This window comes from Phytophthora parasitica (genome assembly GCF_000247585.1).
Source record: "Phytophthora parasitica INRA-310 unplaced genomic scaffold supercont2.19, whole genome shotgun sequence".
NCBI classification, from domain to species: Eukaryota; Oomycota; class Peronosporomycetes; order Peronosporales; family Peronosporaceae; genus Phytophthora; species Phytophthora nicotianae.
In genome coordinates this window covers 326089-350967 of record NW_008649005.1, presented here as the reverse complement: position 1 = coordinate 350967, position 24879 = coordinate 326089, and the positions used below count along the sequence as shown (strand labels likewise).

Genomic DNA, 24879 nt, shown 5'->3' with positions numbered 1-24879 from the left:
AATTTCTAGATTCAAACTGGACTATTTCAAATTTAAGATTTGAAAGGCAAATTGGATCCCAAATTGCCATTGCATTCAGCCCGAAAAAACCTTTATTTTTTATGGTTTTTTTCGGTGGATAGTATTCAGAAGTGCATTATCGTAGTCTTCTCTACGATAATACATACCTTCAGATACCGGTTTACTTGGTTGATACCGGTACTCACAAATTAGAGCCCAAAAGCAGCTTTATTAACATACCGGCAATACACATCGGGATAGAAGGGTGCAGGCTTCATGGAAATCTGCACATGTGCGCGTGTGACCCATATAGCTACCAGGCTGCTACATATACTTGCAAGTCTGCAAGTTGCAAGATCAGACATGACCGCTCCGTAGAGCGGACACTTCCATTCGAGAGGCTAAAAACTCTTATTTTAGCCAATCAAACCGATTTATTTTCCGTCTCTAGACCTCCACTCTCATCGCCACTTTAGCTTGGAAGGAGCTAAGCCGCTCAAGCGTCCCCGCCCCCATACGTGTCCATAGGCAGCACCATGCTTGTCTTGCGGCAACTTCTCCAGCGCGCCGCCCGCCCCAATGCGCTCGCCTCACATGCGTTGGCCAGGAATGTAGGTCACTTTACAGAAATCGGGGTGTAGATTTCTTCATCAAATGTATACTCATCATGCATACATTGATATGTGCAGCCTCTGATGCCCACCGCCGGCGCCAAGCGTTCGCTGTTCAACATGACGCAACGCGGCAAACTCAAGCAACTTAAGAGTTTAGAGCAGGCCGCCAACGCCAACCCAGAGGATCCGTACGCACAGCTGCGCTTTTTACAGGAGCTTAACCGCAACAACTATCCTGCGCTCGTGGTACGTCGCGTAGAAGAAAACCGCTTTGCTCTGGACGAGGCCGTGCAGAAGGAATACATTAAGGCCCTAGTCAAGACGGGCCGTCTCGATACCGTGGACTTGCCGCAGCTGGCCCGGCCGGCCGAGGCTTCCTACGCTGGGGCCGAAGCGGCCCGTCAATTCGGTGGCCTGGCCGCGGCCGCCCCGACCCTGGGCCGCAGTGGCCAGGGCCTTTCGGCTCACGACCCGATGTACGTGTCCATGGTGGAAGGCAGCTTCAAGAGTAACATGTGGAAAACGCTGAGGACACTCGGTGTTGCCTTCCTCGTCGTGTCGGCACTGGGAGCCATGCTGGACGAGAAGGTCGGCAAGATCGGCTCGGCCTCCAAGGTCATGGGCCCCACAGGCAGCGACAAGCGCTTCAGCGACGTCAAGGGAGCTGCCGAGGCCAAACATGAGCTGGAGGAGATCGTGCAGTTTCTGAGAGACCCGGCCCGCTTCACACGTCTGGGCGGCAACTTGCCCAAGGGTGTACTGCTGACTGGCCCGCCTGGTACGGGTAAGACGCTACTCGCTCGTGCTATCGCTGGTGAGGCTGGCGTCCCGTTCTTCTATTCTTCTGGATCAGAGTTCGAAGAGATGTACGTAGGTGTGGGCGCCCGTCGCGTGCGCGACCTCTTCGAGTCGGCCAAGCGGAAGGCACCGTGCATCATCTTCATCGATGAGATTGACGCTATCGGCGGAACGCGTAAGCTTAAGGAGCAGCAGGCCATGAAGATGACGCTCAACCAGCTCTTGGTAGAGATGGACGGCTTTGACCAGAACAAGGGTATCATCGTGATCGGTGCGACCAACTTCCCGGACGTGCTGGACAATGCGCTGATCCGTCCTGGCCGTTTCGACCGACATGTGACGGTGGACTTGCCTGATGTGGCTGGCCGAAAGGAGATTCTCGAGTTCTACGCTGGTAAGATCCCTCTTGGTGAGGATGTGGACCTGGACGTGTTGGCCCGTGCTACGCCCGGTATGTCTGGTGCGGAGCTGTCGAACCTGGTGAACGAGGCTGCGCTCCGTGCGTCGATGAAGAGTGCTGACTTTGTGGATATGGACGCCTTCGAGTACGCCAAGGACAAGATTCTCATGGGTGCCGAGCGCAAGTCAGCAGTGATCACACCCGAGTCGGCCAAGCTCACGGCTTACCATGAAGGTGGCCATGCTCTGGTCGCTATTAACACGCCTGGGGCACACCCCGTGTATAAGGCTACCATCATGCCACGCGGCCAGGCTTTAGGTATGGTATCACAGCTGCCGGAAGGCGACCAGACGTCCATTTCACGCAAGCAAATGCTGGCTCGATTGGATGTGTGCATGGGCGGCCGTGTGGCCGAGGAGTTGACGTTCGGCGAGGACGAGATCACCGGCGGCGCGTCCTCGGACATCCAACAGGCCACTAACGTGGCCCGCACAATGGTGACCAAGTACGGTATGAGTGAGGACGTGGGTTTGGTGTTCCACGACCTACGTGGCAACGACACTAGTGCCACCACTCGCAAGGTCATCGACGACGAAGTGAAGAAGCTGTGTGACGCCTCGTACAAACGTGCGAAGGACATCCTTGTGAACAAGAACGCCGACCTGGAGAAACTGGCCCAGGCGCTGCTAGAGTACGAGACGCTGTCAGGTGCTGAGATTGACAAGATCCTCAAGGGCCAGCCCCTCGACCGCAAGCCTATGAAATAAGTAACCATTACAGGGCGACACCCAAGCGCAGCTGTGTGGAGGGGGGAGATACAGACAGAGGTAGGGCGTATGGGAACTTGATTCCCACTCGCATGCATCGAGTCATGTGCCTCTTGTTTGGTAACTGCATCAACACAGAAAATGAAGGTGTCGATTGCTGTTTACGTTGTGCGTGTACTGTGTTGTTTTGGTGTAGTCCCAGGACCAAAACAAGATGTTGTAGTACCATTTATAGCGAAGCTTCGGTCAAGTTTGAGGTGGTGATTGCCACCGGGTCGAAATGGACGTGAACTCGACGCGTCTGACGTGGCGTACGACGCCCGACTTGTGTCTGAACGATGAGTCATTGGTCGACATTATCACTGGACTGCGAGCACAAGTCCAAGCGCTGGAGAAGAACGAGTTGCTAAATGGTGCTGCATTACCGGCCTGGCTTATCAAAGCTCTGTCTGACGTGGCCAGCAATGTGGACGCTGTGGTGGAGTGTCAAGCGCTGAAAGATCAGGTGGCGTCGCTGCAGAAAGAAATTTTGGATCTGCGTCACGAAATGCTACTCAATGTCTCGAGCTCCGGGTCTGGAGCTTCAGCGGCGTATAATCCTACACCGCACCACCGTCAGTCAACTGGCCGGCCACGAGCACAGCAAGCAAGCCCCACTCGGCAACTCATGCGGATGCCGTCGTCCAAGGACATGTCCGAAACTATCGCGGCCACCGGAGAGACCGCTGGCTTGTTACAACAAGCCACAGGCTCTAGTGGAGTCTCGGCTCAGTTCGTCGAGGCTATGATCAAGCCTCTTTGGGATTTCGTACACCGACAGACCAACGATTTCTCAGCATTGAAGCAAGCGTTCCAGGAGGCCAAAGACACGGTGGCCCGGCTGCAATCCGAGATCAAGCGCCGCGATGCTGTCATTAAAGCACGCAACGAAAAACACGAAGGTGTGGTGCAGTCTCAGATGGATAAACTCAACGAGAGCCTACGTTCTTGTGTCACTCGGAACGACCTCATCAACGCCGAGCAGCGGATCGGCCAGCAGATGAAGATCGACCGTCAACGAATGCTCGACGAGGTGGACGCGAGGTCTAACAAGATCCTCGAAGACATGCTGACTGCGCGGTCAGACCAGGAGGATATCAACAGTTCGAACGCAGAGATGATGGAGCTGTTGACCAGGAAGCAAGCCCGGACCGAAGAAGTGATCGTGGAGTGGGGGATGAAGCAGAACAGCCTCGAACTACGACTGGAAGGCGTCAAGACGTCGCTCATGGAGACGACGACCAACTTGGAAGTCAACACGGCTGCCGTAAGCGCATTGGAGGAGAAGGCCACGGGCTTCGAGGAGACGCAGAAGATCGTGGAGTATCTCTCCGGTGAAGTGACCAAGGCTTTCAAGGCCCATGAAGAGCTGAAAATCTACATGGAGAACCGTCTGGTCGAGAAAATCTCGGAGAGTGTGGCCGCTGTACGTGGCGAAATGGCCACACTTCAGACGGTCGTGAATGAGCTGGTAAACCTGGACTTGGAAAACGAGATCAAGGCTGTATCTGCGAAGGTCGATGCGATCTCTCTCACTGCAACGGACAGTGTACGGAAGATCGCAGCGATGCAGAAGCAGACCATTGCAACCGATGACCACAACAAGATGCAGTTCACTCAAGCTTTCGACTCGATCGACCGTATCCAACAGAGTCTAAGTACTCTGTCTGAAGAGAGCATTCACTTGTCACACACGTTGCAGCGCACTATCGAGAGCGCGGAGAAGCTGACAAACGACGTGAATGCTTACAAGGAAATGACGGACAACTCAATCAATAGTTTGCAGTCGTCGAGTGTAATTCAGCGATCGGATCACGAAAAACTCCATCAGTCTATGGACAACGAGCTGGCCATGGTCAAGAACCAGCTCTTCCACTTCGAAGAAGTGACATCCGCACACAAGCGCGAGATCGAGGATACCCAACGCGACGTGGATAGGAATTTCAGGAACCAGTACCACGAGAACCAAGCAATTAAAGGCTCTCTGGATAGTTTACACACGGCCAAGGACGAGATCATGGCTCGACAGGACGCCGCGGAGTCCCAGATGATGGCCCTGCAAGCGGAAAACCGGGCCGAGATTCAGACCGCGACGGCCAAACTCGTGACTATCGTGGACAAGGAGTCCGACCGCGTGGAGGCTCTATACGCTTCGTTCCAGCAGAAACAAGAGTACTTCGCAGACGTCGTGGCCCGCTCCTCTATACGCAACATGGACCTAGCCGACATGAACCGCGAGATCGACCGCGTGTGCGAGAACTTTGTGTCTGAATGCTGGAAGTTCGAGACGTCAGCCAGGTCGAGTAGCAAGCACAAACCCGACAATAATGGTACCAACAGGAAGCAGTTTAACGAGCGACAGCAGCAGCTGTTGGTGCGTGACTGCCAGTTTATCGCCGACTTGATGGTGGCCAGGGCCGAGTACGAGATCCTTCAAATTGGCTGCAACAAGGACGTCAGGAGTCAACAGACAATGGACGAAGATATGCTGGAGCAACAAATCAGTATTATGGAGAAGATCCGCCTTAAGATCCACACTAAGATCATGAACAACAAGAACATCGGCGAACAGTTCGACAAGAGCGCACTGGATCGACGTGAGCTATATATTGACACTATCAACAACATGATGGCGGCCAGTATGAAGCGCAGAACTCTAATGGGCGGAGGTGGAGACGTAAGCAACAAACACAAACGCAACAGTGTCCACGACGACACCGTGTCTTCTTCAGGAGGAGGCGAGTTCCTGGAAACCACAAGGCTCGTTGGTCTTTTATCCGCTAGTAAGAGTGTGGTCCGACGGAAATCAACAAGAGACTCGTTGTCCGTGACGGCACCAGGTCTTCCAGAGGAGGCCCCGACATCTCGCTCTGCGTTTACACCCAACTCAAGTTACGTTCTACGTGCAGGATTCCGTCTGCCTAAGGCGTCAACGCCCAGCACACCGGCCACCCCGTTCCGCAAAGACACGTTGTCGGCTCCGTTGAGTTCTCGATCAGCTTTCGACCTCATTAACGAAGCAACCGAAGGATCTTCTCCATCGGAGACCAGTCGAATCAAGTCGCCTGAAACAGGCGAGAACCTACAGGGCTGGGCTACAGACGACGACGGAACTATGACGAAATCCTACTCGCTGCCAGTGCTTAAGCAACAATAGAAACGGAAGATTACCTACAACTAGTCCGTTTTTCTTCTTGTTTTTAGGTTCGCAGCGCTGAAAACGAGCGTCCATTCGGCCCAGTCGAGATCAAGGGAATTCTTGAGTATGGTCGACAACGTTAGAGCGGTACGTGTCCAACGTGACATATTCTGAAGAATTTGACAGTATTTTCATGATATTTTATTATTCTAGAATGGGAATGGCGTTCGTCTGGCCCCGTCAACGAGTCCGTCGAAAGAGGCGGCGAGAGTACCGATCGGGATCGTCAACTTTGAACCGACCGTAGCCCCTGTTGGTTCTCCGAATTCGCCGACGAGAAGACCTGTCATTAAGAACTCTTCTCACATCAGTTCTCCAGCGTCTTACGTTCAACTTCCGACTGGTTTTTCAGTCGGAGGAGGCCACGTGCTAGCGACGGTAGATCCAGCTGAACGAGAGGATGGAGAAGTAGAACCCAAGGTGTTTGTCCCTTATGAACGGGTACCAGATCTCCCTCCTCGCAAGGTCGAAGTGGAGCGGAAGAAGCGGCTTTATGAATCCGTAGACGTCGGTGCGCTACTTAAGCAACGTATGGACGACTTCTACAGCTCATCTGTGTACCAGAAACTCGAAATGGACACCAGCGGAACTGCGAAAATGGTTCTGGACAGCCTGGAGCTTTACCTATTCGACGACGAGAGCTACGAGATCCACGAGTCTCAAGAATGGATCAATTTAGGCCGCAAATGCAACGGAAGTGTGCGGATTCCTGTCACCGCAGCATCTTACAATGTTCGCGGCGTTGTTACCGCTTGGCTCGAGGCGTACGTGGTGGGGTATAACTCGGAAAAGAGACTTTTCTCGGTGGAATTCCAACGTAATGACAAGACAGAGGTTAAAGACTGCAGACGACTGGACGTCTGCTTCAAGGCTGAAGACCCCAACAACTTTGCAGACCGATATGTAGCAGCTCAACTGGCACGAGTTCAAGCCCAAAATTTGTTAAGGAAGAACTTCTACATCGACTGTATGCCACTGGAAGAACTGCACAAGTTAGGCAACGCGAGTTTAGGAAAGATAACACGTCTGGCCACCGCTGTGTTCCACGGGAAGAGTCTTCGGATTCCGGATACGACACGTATCGTGCACGAAATCCAGCTTAATTACTTGCGCACGATGTGCAGGATCGTGTTCGAATCGCATCAAGAAATGGGAAGAAATGCAGATATTTTTCGAGGTTTTCTTACCAAAGAAGAAGAAGTTCCAGCGGAGCCCTGTTCGAGAGTAATCGTCCTGTACACTACCAAATCTAAGAGAACGATCGCACCTCCTGTCGACTATGCAGATCAATTCATTGGCTTCTCCTTCCAGACGTTCCTGACGTCACCCGAGGCCTTATCAGCTCTCATTAAGGTAAACGAAGAGTGCTATCGTATCTTACAACTAGAGCTTTTCAGTGTGAAACCAGGACGAAGTGTTAAACTCGAAGAATTCCAGCAGCGACAGCAAGCACTTGAACGCGCAGTACTCAAGACAATTACCGAAGAATGGTCAGTTAAAGTCGCGTCGATCATCAAGACTTCGCTTGGAAGCGTAGGCAAAGGCTGGTACTACTTACAGGAGACCAGACAAGACACATACGATTTCAGTAAGCTGCGTTCGCTGCTACGGCGCGTCAACTTTTCCATGAAGGACACGCTTCGCTTCCTCACCGATCACTCGCTGCATCAGTTCCACGACTTTATCAAGAACGCTACACTTGGAGACGTACATATCGTGGATGCCAAGACCGCGTTCGTGGCTTATCCAGACTTGAATCGCCACAAGCTCGGCGACATCAAGTGGCAGCACATGTGTTTAGAGCGACAGCTATTGGCTCCGACGTCGTTGTTTACTGTGAACCTTAGTGTTTCAACGGAGCTGTACGTGATCAACCAAAGCGAAGTGGACGCAGCAGCTCAAGTCCACGCTAGTTGGCGTCCGAAGGACCCAGAAGATGCCTCCGAGGAGAACCCACACCACCTCATCGAACCCAAAATGGGTCATATCTTCTCGTTCAGCACCAGCATCACAATGTTCAAGACTGCGGTACTCGATATCTTCATGAAGATGCTGGACAACTTGAAGAACATCAAACAAGTGGAGCAAATGGTCATGAGTAAGCTCTTCTGGAGTAGCATGCCGTGTCTCTCGTGTGTCAGTGCAAACGAAGACTGGGTCATAGCATTACGTGAGAGTATAGACGCTCTGATGGACAAAGCAGCCGTCCCGTTACGAGCCTATCTCCAGCGTTATGAGATGTATATCTCCTTCATTAACGTCAAAGAAGAAGAGTATCTGGCTGAATTTCTAGTTCAACAACCGCCTAATCTCTCCATGATTCAAGAGGCTATCAAGAAACACTACAACGAAGCGAATACAGTGGAGGATGTCATTCCAACAACCAATGTCGAGCTGGGGATGTACTCTATCAACTGCTTGAGTATCCGTACGCTGTTAGCCGAGAAACATCGACGTCTAGCGAAGAAATTACTAGATTTACAGCTGAAAAACTCTACCGGTTTAGCCAAAGAGTTATTGGAGAAGTTTGAGATGGTTAACCGACAACTACAGAAGACGCCGCAGAATATTGAAGAACTTACCGAGATGAACGCCTACTTGGAAGGAGTCCCCTCTCAGATCGCTCCTTTGTTGACTCAAAGCCAACAGCTTGTTAAGTACCGCCTTGTACTGGACTACTTCCAGTATCCGTACGACCGCGACGACTTCATGACGATCTGGAAAGTGCGTTTGTGTCCGAACAAGATCAATGAGCAGGTGAAGCGCATGACGCACATGTTGCAGATGCAGAAGACCCAGTTCTCGACCGAAATGAACGATCAACAAGCGGAATTCGCTGAAACGTTGAGGATCTTACACGGTGAAGTCGACGGCTTCCGACAGTACACAGACATCGCTCGCTTGGATCAAGTATACAAGTACGTAGTGAACATCGAGCAAAAGATCGCAAAGGCTGACGAAGACGCCAAGCTCTTCAACTCGCGCGAAGTTTTGTTCGGTCAGGAGCTCACTGACTACGACGAGATCCAGAAGATCCGTCGCGACTTTGAGCCGTATTCGTTGCTCTGGAAGACCGCGAATAACTGGCTAAGAGAGCACAAGAAGTGGATGGAAGGAGCATTCCTAGACATCAATGGGGAAGAGATCGAGACGTTCGTGGAAGCCAATTGGGCGTCGATCCAGAAGGCACTCAAGCAGTTCGAGAAGCTCAATGTTAAAGGGTGTTCCAGTATCGCAGCGATGATCAAGGACAGCATCGCAGAGTTCCGACCTCACGTTCCCCTTATCTTGTCCATGCGTAACCCGGGTATGCAGGACCGACACTGGAGTCAAATTAACCAAGAGATTGGCATGACATTCCGTCCTGATCGAAGCATGAAGTTGAGTTACGTTCTTGAATTGGGTCTTGAGAAACACATCGACGCTATCTCTCGTATCGGTGAGACGGCAGGCAAGGAACACCAGATCGAGAGGACTCTCAGCTCCATGGAAGAACAATGGTCTGGTGTCAACTTAACTATCGTCGACTATCGCGAGACAGAAACGTTTGTAGTGAAAAGTGTGGACGAGATCCAAGCGCTGCTAGATGAACAGATCACAACGACTCAAGCGATGCAGTTCTCTGCGTTCAAGAAACCGTTTGAAGAGCGAATCAACCGGTGGGAACGTACACTCAGCACCGTGTCTGACGTACTAGACGAGTGGATCCAAGTGCAGCGTAGTTGGCTCTATCTTCAACCGATCTTCGACTCTCCGGATATCAACAAGCAGCTCCCAACTGAAGGTAAACGCTTTGCTACGGTGGACAAGAATTGGCGTCAGACTTTGGCTGCAGCCAAGCAGAAACCCAGTGCCATCACGTTCTGTAACAACGATAAGTTGTTAGACCGTTTCCAAGAGAGTAACCGGTTCTTGGAGCAAGTTCAAAAGGGATTAAGCGACTTCCTCGAGACGAAAAGGTCGGCTTTCAGTCGCTTTTACTTCCTCTCGAACGAGGAACTGCTCTCTATTCTTTCGGAGAGTAAAGACGTTAAGTTAGTGCAGCCTCACTTGAAGAAATGCTTCGAAGGCATCGTGTCGGTGGAGTTCCAGGAAGACCTCACGATCACCGCCATGATCTCCGCTGAAGGAGAGAAAGTGGCCATGACCAAGCCTGTGAATCCTGTGAACAAGAACGTGGAGAATTGGATGACCGAAGTGGAAGACATGATGCGTGTCTCCATCCGCGACGTCATGTACCAGGCCATTCAGGACTACACGAAGATCTCACGCACTAAATGGATCCAGAAATGGCCCGGTATGTGCGTGTTGAACGGCAGTCAATTCCACTGGACGCGAGAGATGGAGGAGGAGATGGCAGCGTCTGGAAGTGACGGAGTCAAGCGCATGATGGAGCGACAGTTAGCTCAACTGGCAGATATGGTGCAAATGGTACGAGGTCATCTCGATAAACTAGCACGTGTGAGTGTGGGGGCCTTGGCTGTCATTGACGTGCACGCTCGAGATGTTACGATGCGGTTAGTTAACAACAAAGTGAGCTCGAAAGACGACTTCATGTGGTCCAGCCAGCTCCGATACTACTGGGAAGACGATCTCTTCGCTGATATGGTATCAGCTCGCCGTCCGTACGGCTACGAGTACTTAGGGAACTCCTTCCGTTTGGTGATCACTCCTCTAACCGATAAATGTTACATGACGCTCATGGCAGCTCTACAGATGACACTGGGTGGAGCTCCAGCTGGACCTGCAGGTACAGGGAAGACAGAGACGACCAAAGATCTGGCCAAGGCTTTAGCTAAGCAATGCGTGGTGTTTAACTGCTCTGACGGTCTTGATTACATCGCTATGGGCAAATTCTTTAAAGGATTGGCTGCTTGCGGTGCCTGGGCGTGCTTTGACGAGTTCAATCGCATTAATATCGAGGTTTTGTCTGTGATCGGCCAGCAAGTTACGACGCTTCAACTCGCTATTCGAGCTGGAGACAAGCGGATTATGTTCGAAGGCTCGGATATCGCAGTGAACCCGCAGTTTGGAGTGTTTATTACCATGAATCCTGGGTATGCTGGTCGCTCGGACTTGCCCGATTCCCTTGCTGCGTTGTTCAGACCTGTGGCTATGATGGTGCCGGACTATGCTATGATCGGAGAAATCATGTTCTTCGCTTATGGTTATGAGAAGGCCAAACAGTGTGGAGCAAAGATGGTCACGACGTTCAAATTGTGCTCCGAAATGCTGTCGTCTCAGTCTCACTATGACTACGGTATGCGAGCCGTCAAGACTGTGATCACTGCAGCTGGTAACTACAAGCGATCGGACCCAGATATGGACGAAGAAGTGCTGTTACTGCGTGCACTACAGGACGTTAATTTACCCAAGTTCCTCGCACATGATATCCCGCTTTTTGGTGGTATTATCAGCGATTTATTCCCGGGTAAAAGCCGCCCACAACTCAATCTTGGTGCATTGATTCGCGTGATTAAACTCACGATAGAGAAGCAGCATCTGCAGGTTCATCCGTTCTTCCTTATGAAGGTTATTCAGTTATACGAGACGCTCTGTGTACGCCACGGTTTGATGGTTGTGGGCTCTACAGGTGGAGGAAAATCCGCCAATCTTAACGTCCTCGCTGATGCACTTACAGAGTTAAAACAACTCGGAGAGATTGGCCATGCGTACGAGAAGGTTATAAGGTACCAGTTAAACCCGAAGTCCATCACAATGGGTCAGCTTTACGGCGAGTTTGATGCCAATACTCACGAGTGGCAGGACGGAGTACTATCGACGTTGTACCGTGAAGCTGCTAGTGACACCAAATCTGACCGTAAATGGGTTATCTTCGATGGCCCTGTGGACGCTATCTGGATTGAGAACATGAATACGGTGTTAGATGATAACAAAAAGCTCTGTTTGGCTAGTGGAGAGATCATCCAGATGTCCAACGAGATGACTATGATGTTCGAAGTGGAGGATTTATCTGTAGCTTCTCCAGCTACGGTGAGTCGTACAGGTATGGTGTACATGGAGCCTAGTTCTTTAGGTTTCGATCCGCTTGTGATGAGTTGGTTAGAGAAGGTTGTGCGTGATATCGGGCTTGGTAGTGTTCCCTCTGTTACCCAGTTGTGCTTGCAGCTTCATCTCTTACTGGACGTTTACTTACGTCCAGCTCTACAGTTCGTGACGAGTTTCGTGAAGGAGTGGCTTCCTCAGATCCCGTCAAACTTGGTCCAAAGTTTGTTGCGATTGCTCGACTGTTTCTTCTTTCCAATGCAGGGAGACGAGAAGAAAGAAGCCAAATTGGAACGTGTGGGGTTTTACTTGAAGAACGTCGAAAGCTTCTTCCTCTTCTCACTCATCTGGTCCGTTGGAGCCACTGGTAACGACGCAGGTCGTGATCGTTTCGACGCTTATCTCCGTGACGAAATGATTGGTAACAACGCGAAAAAGCCATTCCCATCAGCAGAACAAGTGTACGATTACTCGTTCGATCTTACGAAGGAGAGCTGGGTCCCGTGGCTACAGACTATCCCTACATTTACAATCGATTCCTCGACCTCCTTCTCCGAACTAGTAGTACCTACTGCCGACTCTGTACGCTCAACATTCTTGATGAACCTGACGCTCCCGTTGGGTGTTCACATGCTTATTGTAGGGCCTACGGGTACAGGCAAAACTATCAATGTGAACCATTTCTTGGAGAAGTCGAATCCGGACAAATACATCCCGTTGAGTATGGCGTTCTCAGCTCAAAGTAGTGCGAACCAAACGCAGGATTTTATCGATTCCAAGATGGAGAAGCGACGCAAAGGCGTGTTCGGACCGACGGCAGGCAAGAAGTTTATCATCTACGTGGACGATCTCAATATGCCCAAGCAGGAGGAGTACTTTGCTCAACCACCTATTGAAATCCTACGTCAATGGTTCGATCAAGGAGGTTGGTACGACCGTAAACTACTCACGTTCCGAACCATCATCGACGTCGTGTTTGTGTGCTCCATGGGGCCTCCTGGAGGCGGCCGCAACCCGATCACTCAGCGGTTTGTACGCCACTTTAACATTATGGGATATACTGAGATGTCCAACGAGAGTAAAGCCATCGTTTTTGAGACTATCGTAGGGAATTTCTTCAGTCGCTTCTCAGAGGAGATCCGGCCACCTATGATCGCTAAGAAGCTCGTTCAAGCTTCCATTGTCATCTACAATACCGTCATCGCTGAGCTACTCCCCACTCCAGCCAAGGCGCACTATACGTTCAATCTTCGAGATCTGGCCAAGGTTTTCCAAGGAGTATTGATGGGAGACTCGAAGCGGATCACAAAGCTGGAACAAATGCTGCGACTCTGGGTTCACGAGAACATGCGGGTGTTTAAAGATCGCTTCACGACTCCCAGTGATCATCAGTGGTTTATCGAGTTACTTCAGACTCAAGTGAGTACAGTTTTTGGTGAATCATTGGGGATATCTGGAACATCTACAGGTTCTAAGAAAGCGGCTTGGGATCTAGTACATCCAACGCCGACATTGTTCTATGGAGACTACATGGTACCAGGAGCCGATCCGAAAGTGTACGAGGAGATCTCAGACGTGGAGAAGCTACAGGCTCAAGTCGAAGAGTATTTGAACGACTATAATGCCGAGAGTAGCGCTCCGATGAACCTTGTGCTCTTCATGAACGCTATCGAGCATGTTTCACGCATTGCTCGAGTCATTCGACAACCACAGGGCAACGCGTTGCTGCTTGGTGTAGGTGGTAGCGGCCGTCAGTCTCTCACTAGACTGGCAGCGTATATGGCTGAGTATTCGTGCACTCAGATCGAGATCTCTAAGGGCTACGGCGTCGCTGAATGGCGCGATGATCTTAAGAAATGCCTCATGAAAGCTGGCATCGACGAGAAGCCTCTGGTCTTCCTTTTCTCGGACGTACAGATCGTGCATGAAGCCATGCTGGAAGACATCAACAACGTGCTGAATTCTGGTGACGTTCCAAATCTGTACGCACCCGAAGATCTGGACCAAATCAGCCAACACTGTCGAGCTTACTGCGTCAAGAAGAGGATCCCTCCGACGAAACTCAACACGTTCGCTCAGTACATTTTACTGGTACGACAGAACCTGCACCTCGTGTTGTGTATGAGTCCATTGGGCAGTCTCTTTCGCGATCGTATCCGCATGTTCCCGTCGTTAGTAAATTGCTGTACGATCGATTGGTTCAGTGAATGGCCAGCCGAAGCTCTACAGTCCGTGGCGGCCAGTTCCTTATCTTCAGGCGATTTTCAGCTGTCAGGCGAGCCATCGACGTCTACAGAGGAGGAGTCAACCGAAGCGAAGGCAGCAAAGACAGCAGCATCGAAAGCCGTCGTCAGTCTCTTCCAGACGATTCACCAGAGTGTGGAGCGGGAATCGGTCGAATTTTTCGAGAAACTTCGGAGATACAACTACGTGACTCCTACGAGTTATCTGGAGCTACTTCATACGTTTAAAACGGTGTTGTTATTGAAGCGTGAGGAGGTTCAATCGAAGCGTTCTCGACTGCAGAATGGCGTGGACAAGATCATCGCTACAAAGGAGCAAGTTGCAGGGATGCAAGAGCAGTTAGTCGCTCTAAAGCCACAGTTAGAGAAGACGCAGATCGAAGTGGAAGAGATGATGAAGCAGATCACGTTAGACAAGAAAGACGCCGACGAGACCAAGGCGATCGTGGAGAAAGAAGAGCAGATCGCCAACAAGAAAGCAGCAGAGACCAAGGAGATCGCCGACGACGCTCAGCGAGACTTGGACGAAGCGCTGCCAGCGCTTGAAGCGGCTGTGCAGTGTCTGAACAAGCTGAAAAAGTCCGATATTGACGAGGTGAAGGCGTTGAAGAACCCGCCACACGGTGTCAAGCTCACGATGGAGGCTGCGTGTATTATCTTCGGTATTAAACCCACGATGAAAGCGGATCCGGACAAGGCTGGGCAGAAGGTGAAAGACTACTGGGAGAGCGCACAGAAGACCATCTTGGGTAACGCCAAGAAGTTGATGGAGGACATGCTCAAGTTCGACAAGGATAATATAGGAGACAAGATCATTCAAGAGCTGGACCGATATATCGATATGGAGGAGTTCTCTCCTGCTGCAGTCAGGAAGGCCAGTGTGGCTTGTGAAGCGATCTGTATGTGGGTACGAGCCATGCACACGTATCACAATGTGGCCAAGATGGTGGAGCCCAAGAAGGTCGTTCTAGCAGCCGCACAAGCAGAACTAGACGTCACAATGAGAGTCCTAGCAGATGCTAAGGCACGTCTCCAAGCTGTCGTTGAACGGCTTGCTGAACTTGAAAGAAACTACAACAACGCTGTGGACAAGAAGGACCAGCTAGTGCGTGATGTTCGACAGTGCGAGATCCGTCTCGAGTCTGCGTTGAAGCTCATCGGTCTGCTTGGAGGAGAGGAGACTCGATGGGCTGCTACGATCCGTCAACTCAACTTCGACTACACTAATCTAGTGGGCGACGTCATCATCTCTGCAGCGACTATCAGCTACTTAGGAACGTTCACAAGCGAATTCCGAGAGTCTTGTGTGTCGACGTGGTATAAGGCGTTAGAAGAGCTCAAGCTTCCACACACGAAAGGCTGCAACATCATCACGACGCTAGCAGATCCAGTGAAAGTTCGAGGCTGGCAGATCTCTGGTTTACCCTCGGATAATCTATCCGTACAGAACGGACTTATCATGGCCCGTGCAAGGCGATGGTCGCTGCTGATTGATCCTCAAGGTCAGGCTAATAGATTTATCAAGAATCTAGGCAAGGATTCGTCCGAGAACGGTCTAGACGTGACTAAACTGACTGATAAGGGTTTTTTGAAGACGTTAGAGAACGGCATTCGCTTCGGCAAGTGGATTCTACTGGAGAATGTAGGCGAGAGTCTAGACGCCACGTTGGAGCCTGTTCTACTTCAGAACAAGTTCCGTCAAGGTGGTCAAGTAGTCATGAAGCTGGGAGACTCTACCGTGCCCTACAACCCCGCCTTCCGCTTCTATATGACCACGAAGCTGCCCAACCCACACTACCCACCAGAGACGTCGGTAAAAGTAACCTTACTCAACTTTACCATCACTCCAAAGGGTCTAGAAGATCAAGCTTTGGGTGTTGTAGTCCAAGAAGAGATGCCTGAACTGGCAGAGAAGAAGAACTCGCTGGTCGTAGCTAATGCACGTATGAAGGCCGAGCTGGTAGAGATTGAGAACAAGATTCTGTACATGTTGGCCAATTCTAAAGGGAATATCCTGGACGATACCGAACTGATCGATACACTGGGCAAGGCTAAGGTGACATCCGAAGATATTAACGAGAAGATGGCCGAGGCAGAGATCACCGAGAAGGCCATCGATGAGTCTCGTGAACGCTACCGTGGCGTGGCGTTCCGTGCATCGTTGTTGTTCTTCTGTATCGCAGACTTGGCACTTGTAGACCCAATGTACCAGTACTCCCTACCGTGGTTTGTATCGCTCTTCATCAAGAGTATCCACAGCGCTATCGAGAGTGATCAACTGGAAATGAGACTCGCTCACCTCAACGACTCGGCCACGTACTCACTCTACCGCAATATTTGCCGCTCTCTCTTTGAAGAACATAAACTATTGTTCTCATTCCTGCTTACTATCAAGCTGCTAATGGGATCTCGAAAGATTGACACGCTGGAATGGCGGTTTTTGATATCTGGATCCACGTCCAGCTCCATCGAGGCCCCAAATCCAGACACCACCTGGGTAGAAGACCGAGTGTGGCGTGAAGTGTGTGCTCTATCGTCTTTACCGGCATTTGAGACGTTAGCTGCATCAATGGCCACCAATACGTCGCAATGGCGCAAGATCTTCGACTCTGCTGACCCGCAGGTTGAACGACTCCCGTTGGCTTTGGATCTGTCGCTCAATTCGTTCCAGAAGCTCTGCGTTCTCCGCTGTATCCGACCCGATAGGATGACCGAAGCCATGCAGAATTTCGTAGCAGAACACATCGGTCGTCGGTTTATCGAGCCACCACCGTTTGATCTCGCAGGCTCCTTCGCAGACTCGACAGTTATCACTCCCATTATCTTCGTATTGTCCACAGGCTCCGATCCAGCCAAGGAGCTGCTGGTGTTTGCAGAGACAATGAAGATGAACCGGAAACTCAACTCCATCTCATTGGGTCAAGGCCAAGGACCATTAGCCACCAAGATGATCGAGGAAGCCGTGACGAGTGGGAAGTGGGTTTTATTGCAGAACTGCCACTTGGCTATCAGTTGGATGCCTCAGCTTGAACGTATTTGTGATGAATTGAACCCAGACGCAACACACCGAGACTTTCGACTGTGGTTAACCAGCAGACCCAGTACAGCATTCCCGACTTCGGTGCTACAGAACGGAGTCAAGATGACGAAGGAACCACCTAAGGGGATCCGTGCTAACCTGCGAAACTCGTACATTAAGCTCACAAACGACACGCTGGACGCTACTTCTAAACCTGATCAGTTCCGTAAACTCCTATTTGGTCTCAGTTTCTTCCATGCTGTCGTGATTGAGCGCAAACGTTTTGGACCATTGGGTTGGAACATTCCGTACGCCTTTAACGATACGGACTATGACATTAGCCGAGCCCAACTCGAGATGTTCCTGGATTTCTACGATGAAGTTCCCTATAAAGTGCTGTGTGTTATGACGTCTGTAGTTAACTACGGTGGTCGTGTGACGGATGATAAGGATATGCGGACGATCGATGTTATTCTCGAAGGATTCTTTAATCCCCAGATTCTGGAGGACGGATACAAGTTCTCATCTAGTGGGTCTTACTACTCACTCACTGCCGACCCTGATGACCCACTCGCGAGTTACTTGAGCTACATCGACGATCTTCCACTAAACCCAGAGCCCGAAGTCTTTGGGATGCACGACAACGCGAACATCACGTGTGCATTAGCAGAAACATTCCACACGTTTGATATCATCCTAGCGCTTCAACCTCGGGCTGCTGTAGGCGCAGGAGGTCAGTCAAGGGAAAGTCTCATCGAACAGCAAGCCCAATCGATCATGAGTCGATTGCCTCCACTGTTCGAAGTGGAGCACATTAGTCTCCGATATCCTGTCATGTACGAAGAATCGATGAACACGGTGCTGGTTCAAGAGGTACAGCGCTATAACGCACTCCTCCGAGTCCTTCAAGTATCTCTACCAAATCTACAGCGTGCTCTACGTGGCCTCATTGTCATGTCACCCGAATTGGAGGCGATGGCTACATGTTTGTTCAACCAGAAGGTGCCACCTCAATGGGAGAAGAAGGCGTATCCGTCGTTAAAAGCACTTGGCGGCTGGGTCGACGATCTACTGGAACGTCTACAGTTCCTGACCAAGTGGGTAGACAACGGTATTCCTCCGGTCTTTTGGCTGTCCGGCTTCTTCTTCCCGCAAGGTTTCTTGACTGGAATCCTGCAGAATCATGCCCGACAGTTTGGCTTGGCTATCGACTCGTTGTCGTTCGACTTTTTAATGCAAAACCAGATAGCAGACAGCATTAAAACGAAACCGGAGAAAGGTGGATGCTACATGACGGGGCTCTTCCTGGAAGGTGCTCGGTGGGACAGAATCTCACACTCGCTTGTGGATCCACTACCCAAGGAACTATTTGCTCGCATGCCGGTTGTGCACTTACTGCCTACACAAGACCGTCAAGCTCCTCAGAGCGGCATCTACCGTTGTCCGGTGTACAAGATTCTTACAAGAACAGGAACACTTTCGACTACAGGCCACTCTACCAATTTCGTTTTCTGGATTGAGATTCCATCCGACAAGAGAACGATTTTCCGGAACTCTCTCGTATCGGAAACCAATCTCCAGTTGCAGTTCGCAGACCAGGACTATTGGATCAAGGCCGGTGTTGCCTGCTTCCTCTCACTCATGTACTAGATGCATTAAAAAAATATTTTTCGGAAGTTATGTTTTCTTTATTTCGCTAGTTATGCAAGTTTTACGACGCCCAGATGCGCTAGATCCGACCAAGGAATGGTGTGTGGGTACACTAGTTGTGCAGTTTGGTTCACGCCGCCATTTGTCAAGATCGTGTACACATATATGTTCGTAAAGCGCACGCGGGTGAGCTTCATAACCAGCAATGAAAAAATATCCTCCGTCGCCACCAGATATTTGTGGTTTGCAATGAGATACCCATTTCCGTACACTGCATCGATGGAAGCGTAGCGTTTTCTGTTTCGAAAAATGTAGTTATCGTAGCCTGAAATCACACCATAGCGTTTACTCAGGGCTGCACCTGTAGCTGTTTCGAAGGAAGTTAGCTGTCCTTCCTGCTGCGTAGTGCCTTCCGAGTCGGTATTGTACGTCTTCGTCCGATCTTCACTCTTGCGTTGACAGTGTCGAATGATTTTTCTAACGATAATGTAACCCACCAACCCGACCATAGTACTGAAGATACAGATCACCGTAGATATCACAACAGCCTTCCGGTCGACGGTGATCTCGTGAATGGTCCAGAATTTCATAGGCGATAGCTGCGCGAGGAACGGACTGACATTGATGACTCCAAGCCAGTTGTCTTCTTCTGCAAAGTCGACCACAACTTCTCGTAAAGCGGGCAGCGCATCGACAAGCTCAACGCGGTAAGCGAACCCGAACTCGAACGCAGCAAACGCAAGCACCGGGTCGATTCTCTCATGGAAAAAGTAACTCAGAACACTTGTTACGTTTAAGAAAAAAGTAAGCAGATCAGCGTGAGCCAGTTCGGGACGATAGTGAACCAAACGACGACCTGCCAGCTCACTTCCGATAGCAAGACAGAACTCTGTGAGTGTGTAGTATCCGTTAAGATGGTTGGATACAAACACGAGTACACCACGATAAAGAAGAGCATTAGAGATCGTAGCGAACGCGTCACCTACCCAGAAATGTCCTTTGCGTAGTCTCTGGTAGATGACGAAAAATAGTACTCCAAGATCGAATAGCACGTCGATTGCGAAGATGCCGTGAATGCTGTGCGTCCACGCCCATGAATCGTGTAGGGAAGCCAATGCGTGCCATTCCCAGTTCCTCAGTTCAGTTGCAGGATCAGTTGGTAAGTTCCAGTGGATAATTTCAATGTTGGATTGAGCCACAGGGTCGTCAATGTAGCCTCCCATCCGGTATGCTGTACGAACTTCCCTCGCTGGGTCGATACTGTGAGGTCGAGGCAGGCTGTTAAAGAGCCAAAAGTTGTCGCTCTCAACGCCAAGAAACTCAGCGCTCATAAAGTGAGGCTCGGATTCGTATGGATAGTTAAAAGCAATGGCAAATTGATGCGTCACTTCCGTGGCTTGCATGTCTTGGATGGGTGCAAGAACGACAACCAAAGCTGCTCCACTCTGATACTGCTGATCCACTTGGAAGTCCTGAGTGGAAACCAAAGCAGACAGCAGCATCGTCTCCTTTGTATCGTTCTTTTGACGCACCAAATAGTACATTCGAAGTTGTGTCACAGCTTCATCCGTTGCGACGATCAGATCCAGCGAACAATCGATAATCGGGGAGATCAACTCTACGTCAGTGAGATATTCGAGATCTTTTGTAGCGTGTGACTGCAACGACGTGAAGATAAACCGTGAAAAGGTGTTGCCATTAACGGATTCGTCGTATCCAGGAACGTTTCTGCACTCTGTGAACGAGACCTCAGTGTCAGATAAGAGGAAGATCGAGTCGTTCCGCAGATCGGTTGATCCTTTCAGAACTCCTTGAACCAGTGGACTCTCGTTGATCGCCGTATCTCCAGCGTAGTCGACAATGAGCTTCGACTCGTGAATGGTTGTCCCCAAGTCCTTAGACTCGAAACCTCGTAGCACCGTGATCGACGCCAGAAACGCTTTGAATGAGATACCGACATACCAAAGCGCGATGGCGAATACTATAACGCGGTGAAGTAGCCGAATAAACTCAAACTTGCCAGCAGATTCCATCGACTCGATCGTCCCCATCGACTGGAGTGCCTCCACCCGTGCTTCCTTCGTTGACGCCATGGCTACTTCGGAAGTGGCGACAGCTATTATGAGAGCAAAGACTCCAATGGTCGGGTCGTTGCAACTGAAATTGGGTAGAGAGATCCTTCTCCTTCTGGATGTGAGGCCTCTGGTTGGAACAAACTTTAGTTCTCGACTACGATGAACAAGCGACAACCGGAACGTGACAAGGAAGCGGCATCGGAAGCCTCGCGGGTTGGAAGTATGCCACCGCAGTCTCCGTTCATGGCTCGACAGGCCGAGAGAGCCCACATGACGGGGCTCTCTCCTATTGAGGAGATGCGGCTGGCGCAGAATGAACTTCGAGCTAAAGCCGCAGCTCGGTTGCCGCCAATCGCAGAGCCTTCGCGCCGAAAGTCTTTGCACCAACAAATTACACAGACCAGTTTGATGAAACTCGTGACGATGCGGGATATGGTTCGTAAAGTCAAGAATCGAGCCAAAGTGGCGGTGGTGAAACCCGCGGACGGCAAAATGAGCGAGTTCCACGACCAGAGACTGGAGCGAGACATGGACGAACTCACTCCAGCTGAAGCTTTGGACTTTGTCGAGACGGTTTCCAAGAATGAACTCATTATTAACAAGAAGAAGCAGAAATTCGACGAATCGGCTGTGCCCAAGTACATTATTTCACCTCACGGCAAGTTCCGTGTGCGGTGGGATCTCCTCTCGGTCTCACTTATCTTCTGTAGGTGGATTGATGAAATTTTCTAAGTTCGATGGCGTTCTAACTAGTGTCATACCGTTCGTACAGATAATTCACTCAGTATCCCTGTACGTCAATTTTTTTATTCCTCCACATTCATAAAAGAAAATGTCGCCAGCTAACGCGTTGTGAAGTTCCAATTGTCTTTTGGAGCCTCGGTGTCACACTCACTGGTAGCACTGGACTACATCCAGCGAGGCATCGACTTTTTCTTCATCGCAGATATTGTATGTACTCGAATTATTATGTACGCACTCGTTTGTACGCACACCGTTTTGTTCTAACGCCATTGTGCAGCTCATAAACTTCGTCTCAGCTTACGAGGAGCGTGGTCAAATCGAAGTAAGACTCACGGCGATAGCTCGGAAGTACTTCAAGTCGTGGTTCTTACTAGACTTCCTCTCAGCCTTCCCGCTCTACTACATCCAAGGCTCTTACTTCCGTATCCCACAACTTGCACGACTATTCCGCCTGTTCCGTCTCCTGCGCCTAGTTCGCATGCTTACCATTACGCGCATTCTCAATAGACTTGACTATGCACTTCTACTGCGATCCACAGTCAGCAGCATCTTTAAATTCTGCATGCTGGTATGCTTCACCTCACACTGGCTAAGGTAAACAATCCTTTATCATCCAGAGATCATGTGGTATACTGATGCTTGTATTCTTTCTTCCTAGTTGCTTCTTCTTCCTCATAAGTTACGACGAAGATGACGGCTGGGTGGCCTCGATGGGGCTTCAAGACAAGAGTCTGTACGAAAAATACGTCACGTCCTTCTACTGGGCGATCATGACCATGTACGTAAAGCTGCTCTCACACTAGTAACTCTGCATCTTGATCCTTACCCGTTATTTACAGGACGACAGTGGGGTATGGCGACGTGCATCCTACCACTACACACGAGCGAATATTCGCCATCGTCGCGATGATCCTCGGCGCTTGGATTTTTGCTTATGGCATCACAAATGTCGTCGCTATGGTGACGAATCTGAACGGAGCGGACAGTCGATTCCAGCTGCGTATGGACGAGCTGAACGACTACATGGAGGCCCGCGAGCTGCCAATGCAACTACGATACGAGATCCGCGAGTTCTTCTTCAACGCGCGAATATCGGCCGAGTCCAAGCTGGCAAACGAAGGTAAAATCTTGGCAGAATTGTCCGCTTTACTACGTTCCAAGATCGCCTTTGCTATCAACGACAGCGTTCTCAACAAGATGCCGTTCTTTGCTGGAGCCGACCACAATTTCTTGATGGAACTCGCTCTGAGTATGCGTATGGTGTGCTTTCCACCCTTGGAGGAGGTCATTCTTGAAGGAGAAATAGGCGAAGAAATGTTCTTTATCTTCCGAGGTGTGGTGGAGATCGTCAAGTCGGGAGTTCAGCTCGGACTGCTCGGTCAGAAGCAGTACTTCGGTGAGATGGCTATTCTGAACCAGAATTGTCTGCGTACTGCAACTGTGCGTACACTCTGCTTCTGCGAGCTGCGTATGCTCACACGAGAGAAATTTCTCATCGCCCTCACGCACTATCCAGCCATGAAGCAGCGTATTGCTCGTATCGTGGACAAACGCACCAAGACTACACCCAAGAAACTCAGTTCCAAGTCAACAGAGAGTTCGCTCACTGCACTCGAGAAGATGGCAGCATCTGCAGCCATAGACGATAAGACCGCCCAACAGCTCGTGACCCCCACTCCAGAGACTACACTTAACCGCATCTCCCAGCTCAACACGGACTTCTCCGGTTCCTTCCGCAACCAGACAGCGGAGAGTGAACTCGAGAAGATCCAAGCCAAAATCAGCGGCATGATCCAAATGCAAGACCGACTCGGGCGGCTTGTTCAGGATCTTGAAAAACAATTAGGCGACGTTACCGAAGCGCTCTAAAAGTCTAGAAATTACCCCAAACAATGGAAAGCGTGTCCGCTGGCTGGACGTTCATCATCCATTCTCTATAGGGTAGTACCGCTCTACCGTTTTTGTTCTACATTGGCCTACCATTCTACCCTTACATGAGGTTGTCAGCCTCGTCTGGGATCCGCACCGTCATGCCTTCCATGTCCTTCGTCACGTGGATCTGGCAGCCCAACCGCGATCTACAAACAGAAACACAGTATAAGAATGCTGCCACCACTCTACTTTTTTTTATCGATAGAGAGCTCTACGTACGTGTCTGTAAGCCCCCAGGCCAGGTCCAGCATGTCCTCCTCCTCCTCGCTTACCTCCGGTAGATTGTCGAAGATGCGCTTTTCGAACACCAAATGGCAGGTAGAGCAGGCGAGTTCTCCGCCGCACGCGCCTTCCAGCTCCAAATCGTTTTCCTGGGCCACGTCCAGCAACTTCTCGCCTTCCTCGGCGGTCACCGTCGTGTGCTCACCCTCTCCGTCCACGAACGTGAACGTCACTTGCGAGAAGTGGCGACCGAGTGGTGGAATACGTCCACTAGTGCCTAACCTAGCTGCGAGAAGCGGAGGCGATGGCCGGCGAGCAGCCGAGGAGGCAACACGGCGCAGCGCGGGCGCCAGTCTAGTGGTGAACATGAGCGTCGTTGATGGGCTTTTGTCTAAACTCCCAAAATGGGTACCCTAAATTTGCATTTTATAGGGCCAATCAGCCCGAAAAAAACCAAAAAAAATTTTTCGGGCTGAATGGCATCCGTGGCCGTTGGTTGGTCACAATGAATTTATCTTATTGAAATAATTAGACAAAAACACAGCTGGACTGGAGCCTCGAACTATTCTGGAACTTCAAAATATAATAATTAAAAGAATGTTTTAATAAAATAAACGTAGCTTATTTAACTTTTTAAAAAAAGTTATATAAAAAATTGAAGATTTAATTTTTTATTTTAAAAGCTACATTTAAAAAAAAAAACTTAATTGTGATGTTAAACTACGAAAACGCACAAAACCTGTATTCGCTTTCTACGAAGAAATTATTTTTTTTATCTTAGAGCATTTTGATCATTATCACTCTCCCTCTTATCAGCGATTTTTTATCATAATACCCTTGACCATTCTCATATGTTCCCTCTTATTAGTAGTAACCACACCAAGATGGTAGACCGGGTTACCAAACCCTCTAACTGCAGCGGAGCTGCCGTAGCTAAGCGTCAGAGGAAGACGTACGACTCAAAGAGTCCCTAAAACTAAGTTCCTTATCCGAAGGAAACTTACAGCCCAAGAACCAGGGCTCAAAGTTATTAAGAACACAAATAACTTTTATGCTTCAAAACCAGAAGTGTTTTATTTTTTTATTGCAGCCAAGCCGCTATCTATGTTTAACTATCTAGCATAGTTAAACCTAATCAAATGCATATCGTGTGGCCCTCAACCTATGTACT

General features: G+C 50.1%; 6 protein-coding genes across 6 annotated transcripts; 4 read left to right on the top strand and 2 right to left on the bottom strand.

The window, feature by feature from the left end:
- Positions 1 to 536: 536 nt before the first annotated feature.
- Positions 537 to 2579, top strand: PPTG_10276 (hypothetical protein; the record flags this gene model as incomplete). Its single annotated transcript, XM_008904940.1, has 2 exons — positions 537 to 611; positions 690 to 2579. The coding sequence occupies 2 exons, from the start codon at positions 537 to 539 to the stop codon at positions 2577 to 2579; spliced, it is 1965 nt and encodes a 654-aa protein (XP_008903188.1).
- A 280-nt stretch (positions 2580 to 2859) lies between these two features.
- On the top strand, positions 2860 to 5775 carry PPTG_10275 (hypothetical protein; the record flags this gene model as incomplete). Its single annotated transcript, XM_008904939.1, has 1 exon — positions 2860 to 5775. The coding sequence occupies one exon, from the start codon at positions 2860 to 2862 to the stop codon at positions 5773 to 5775; it is 2916 nt and encodes a 971-aa protein (XP_008903187.1).
- Positions 5776 to 5883: 108 nt separating this feature from the next.
- PPTG_10274 (hypothetical protein) lies at positions 5884 to 18735 on the top strand (the record flags this gene model as incomplete). The annotated part of the gene is made up of 2 exons (XM_008904938.1): positions 5884 to 5904; positions 5971 to 18735. The coding sequence occupies 2 exons, from the start codon at positions 5884 to 5886 to the stop codon at positions 18733 to 18735; spliced, it is 12786 nt and encodes a 4261-aa protein (XP_008903186.1).
- Positions 18736 to 18753: 18 nt separating this feature from the next.
- On the bottom strand, positions 18754 to 20918 carry PPTG_10273 (hypothetical protein). Its single transcript, XM_008904937.1, has one exon. The coding sequence runs from the start codon at positions 20826 to 20828 to the stop codon at positions 18786 to 18788; it is 2043 nt and encodes a 680-aa protein (XP_008903185.1). The 5' UTR covers positions 20829 to 20918; the 3' UTR covers positions 18754 to 18785.
- Positions 20919 to 20969: 51 nt separating this feature from the next.
- PPTG_10272 (hypothetical protein) lies at positions 20970 to 23484 on the top strand (the record flags this gene model as incomplete). Its single annotated transcript, XM_008904936.1, has 6 exons — positions 20970 to 21516; positions 21583 to 21602; positions 21669 to 21761; positions 21832 to 22148; positions 22213 to 22332; positions 22394 to 23484. 6 exons carry the CDS (start codon positions 20970 to 20972, stop codon positions 23421 to 23423), a joined length of 2127 nt encoding a protein of 708 aa, XP_008903184.1. The 3' UTR covers positions 23424 to 23484.
- PPTG_10271 (hypothetical protein) lies at positions 22184 to 24131 on the bottom strand. Its single transcript, XM_008904935.1, has 2 exons — positions 23706 to 24131; positions 22184 to 23632 (listed from the first exon to the last, which is right to left on the bottom strand). Exons 1-2 carry the CDS (start codon positions 24074 to 24076, stop codon positions 23545 to 23547), a joined length of 459 nt encoding a protein of 152 aa, XP_008903183.1. The 5' UTR covers positions 24077 to 24131; the 3' UTR covers positions 22184 to 23544.
- Positions 24132 to 24879: the final 748 nt, after the last annotated feature.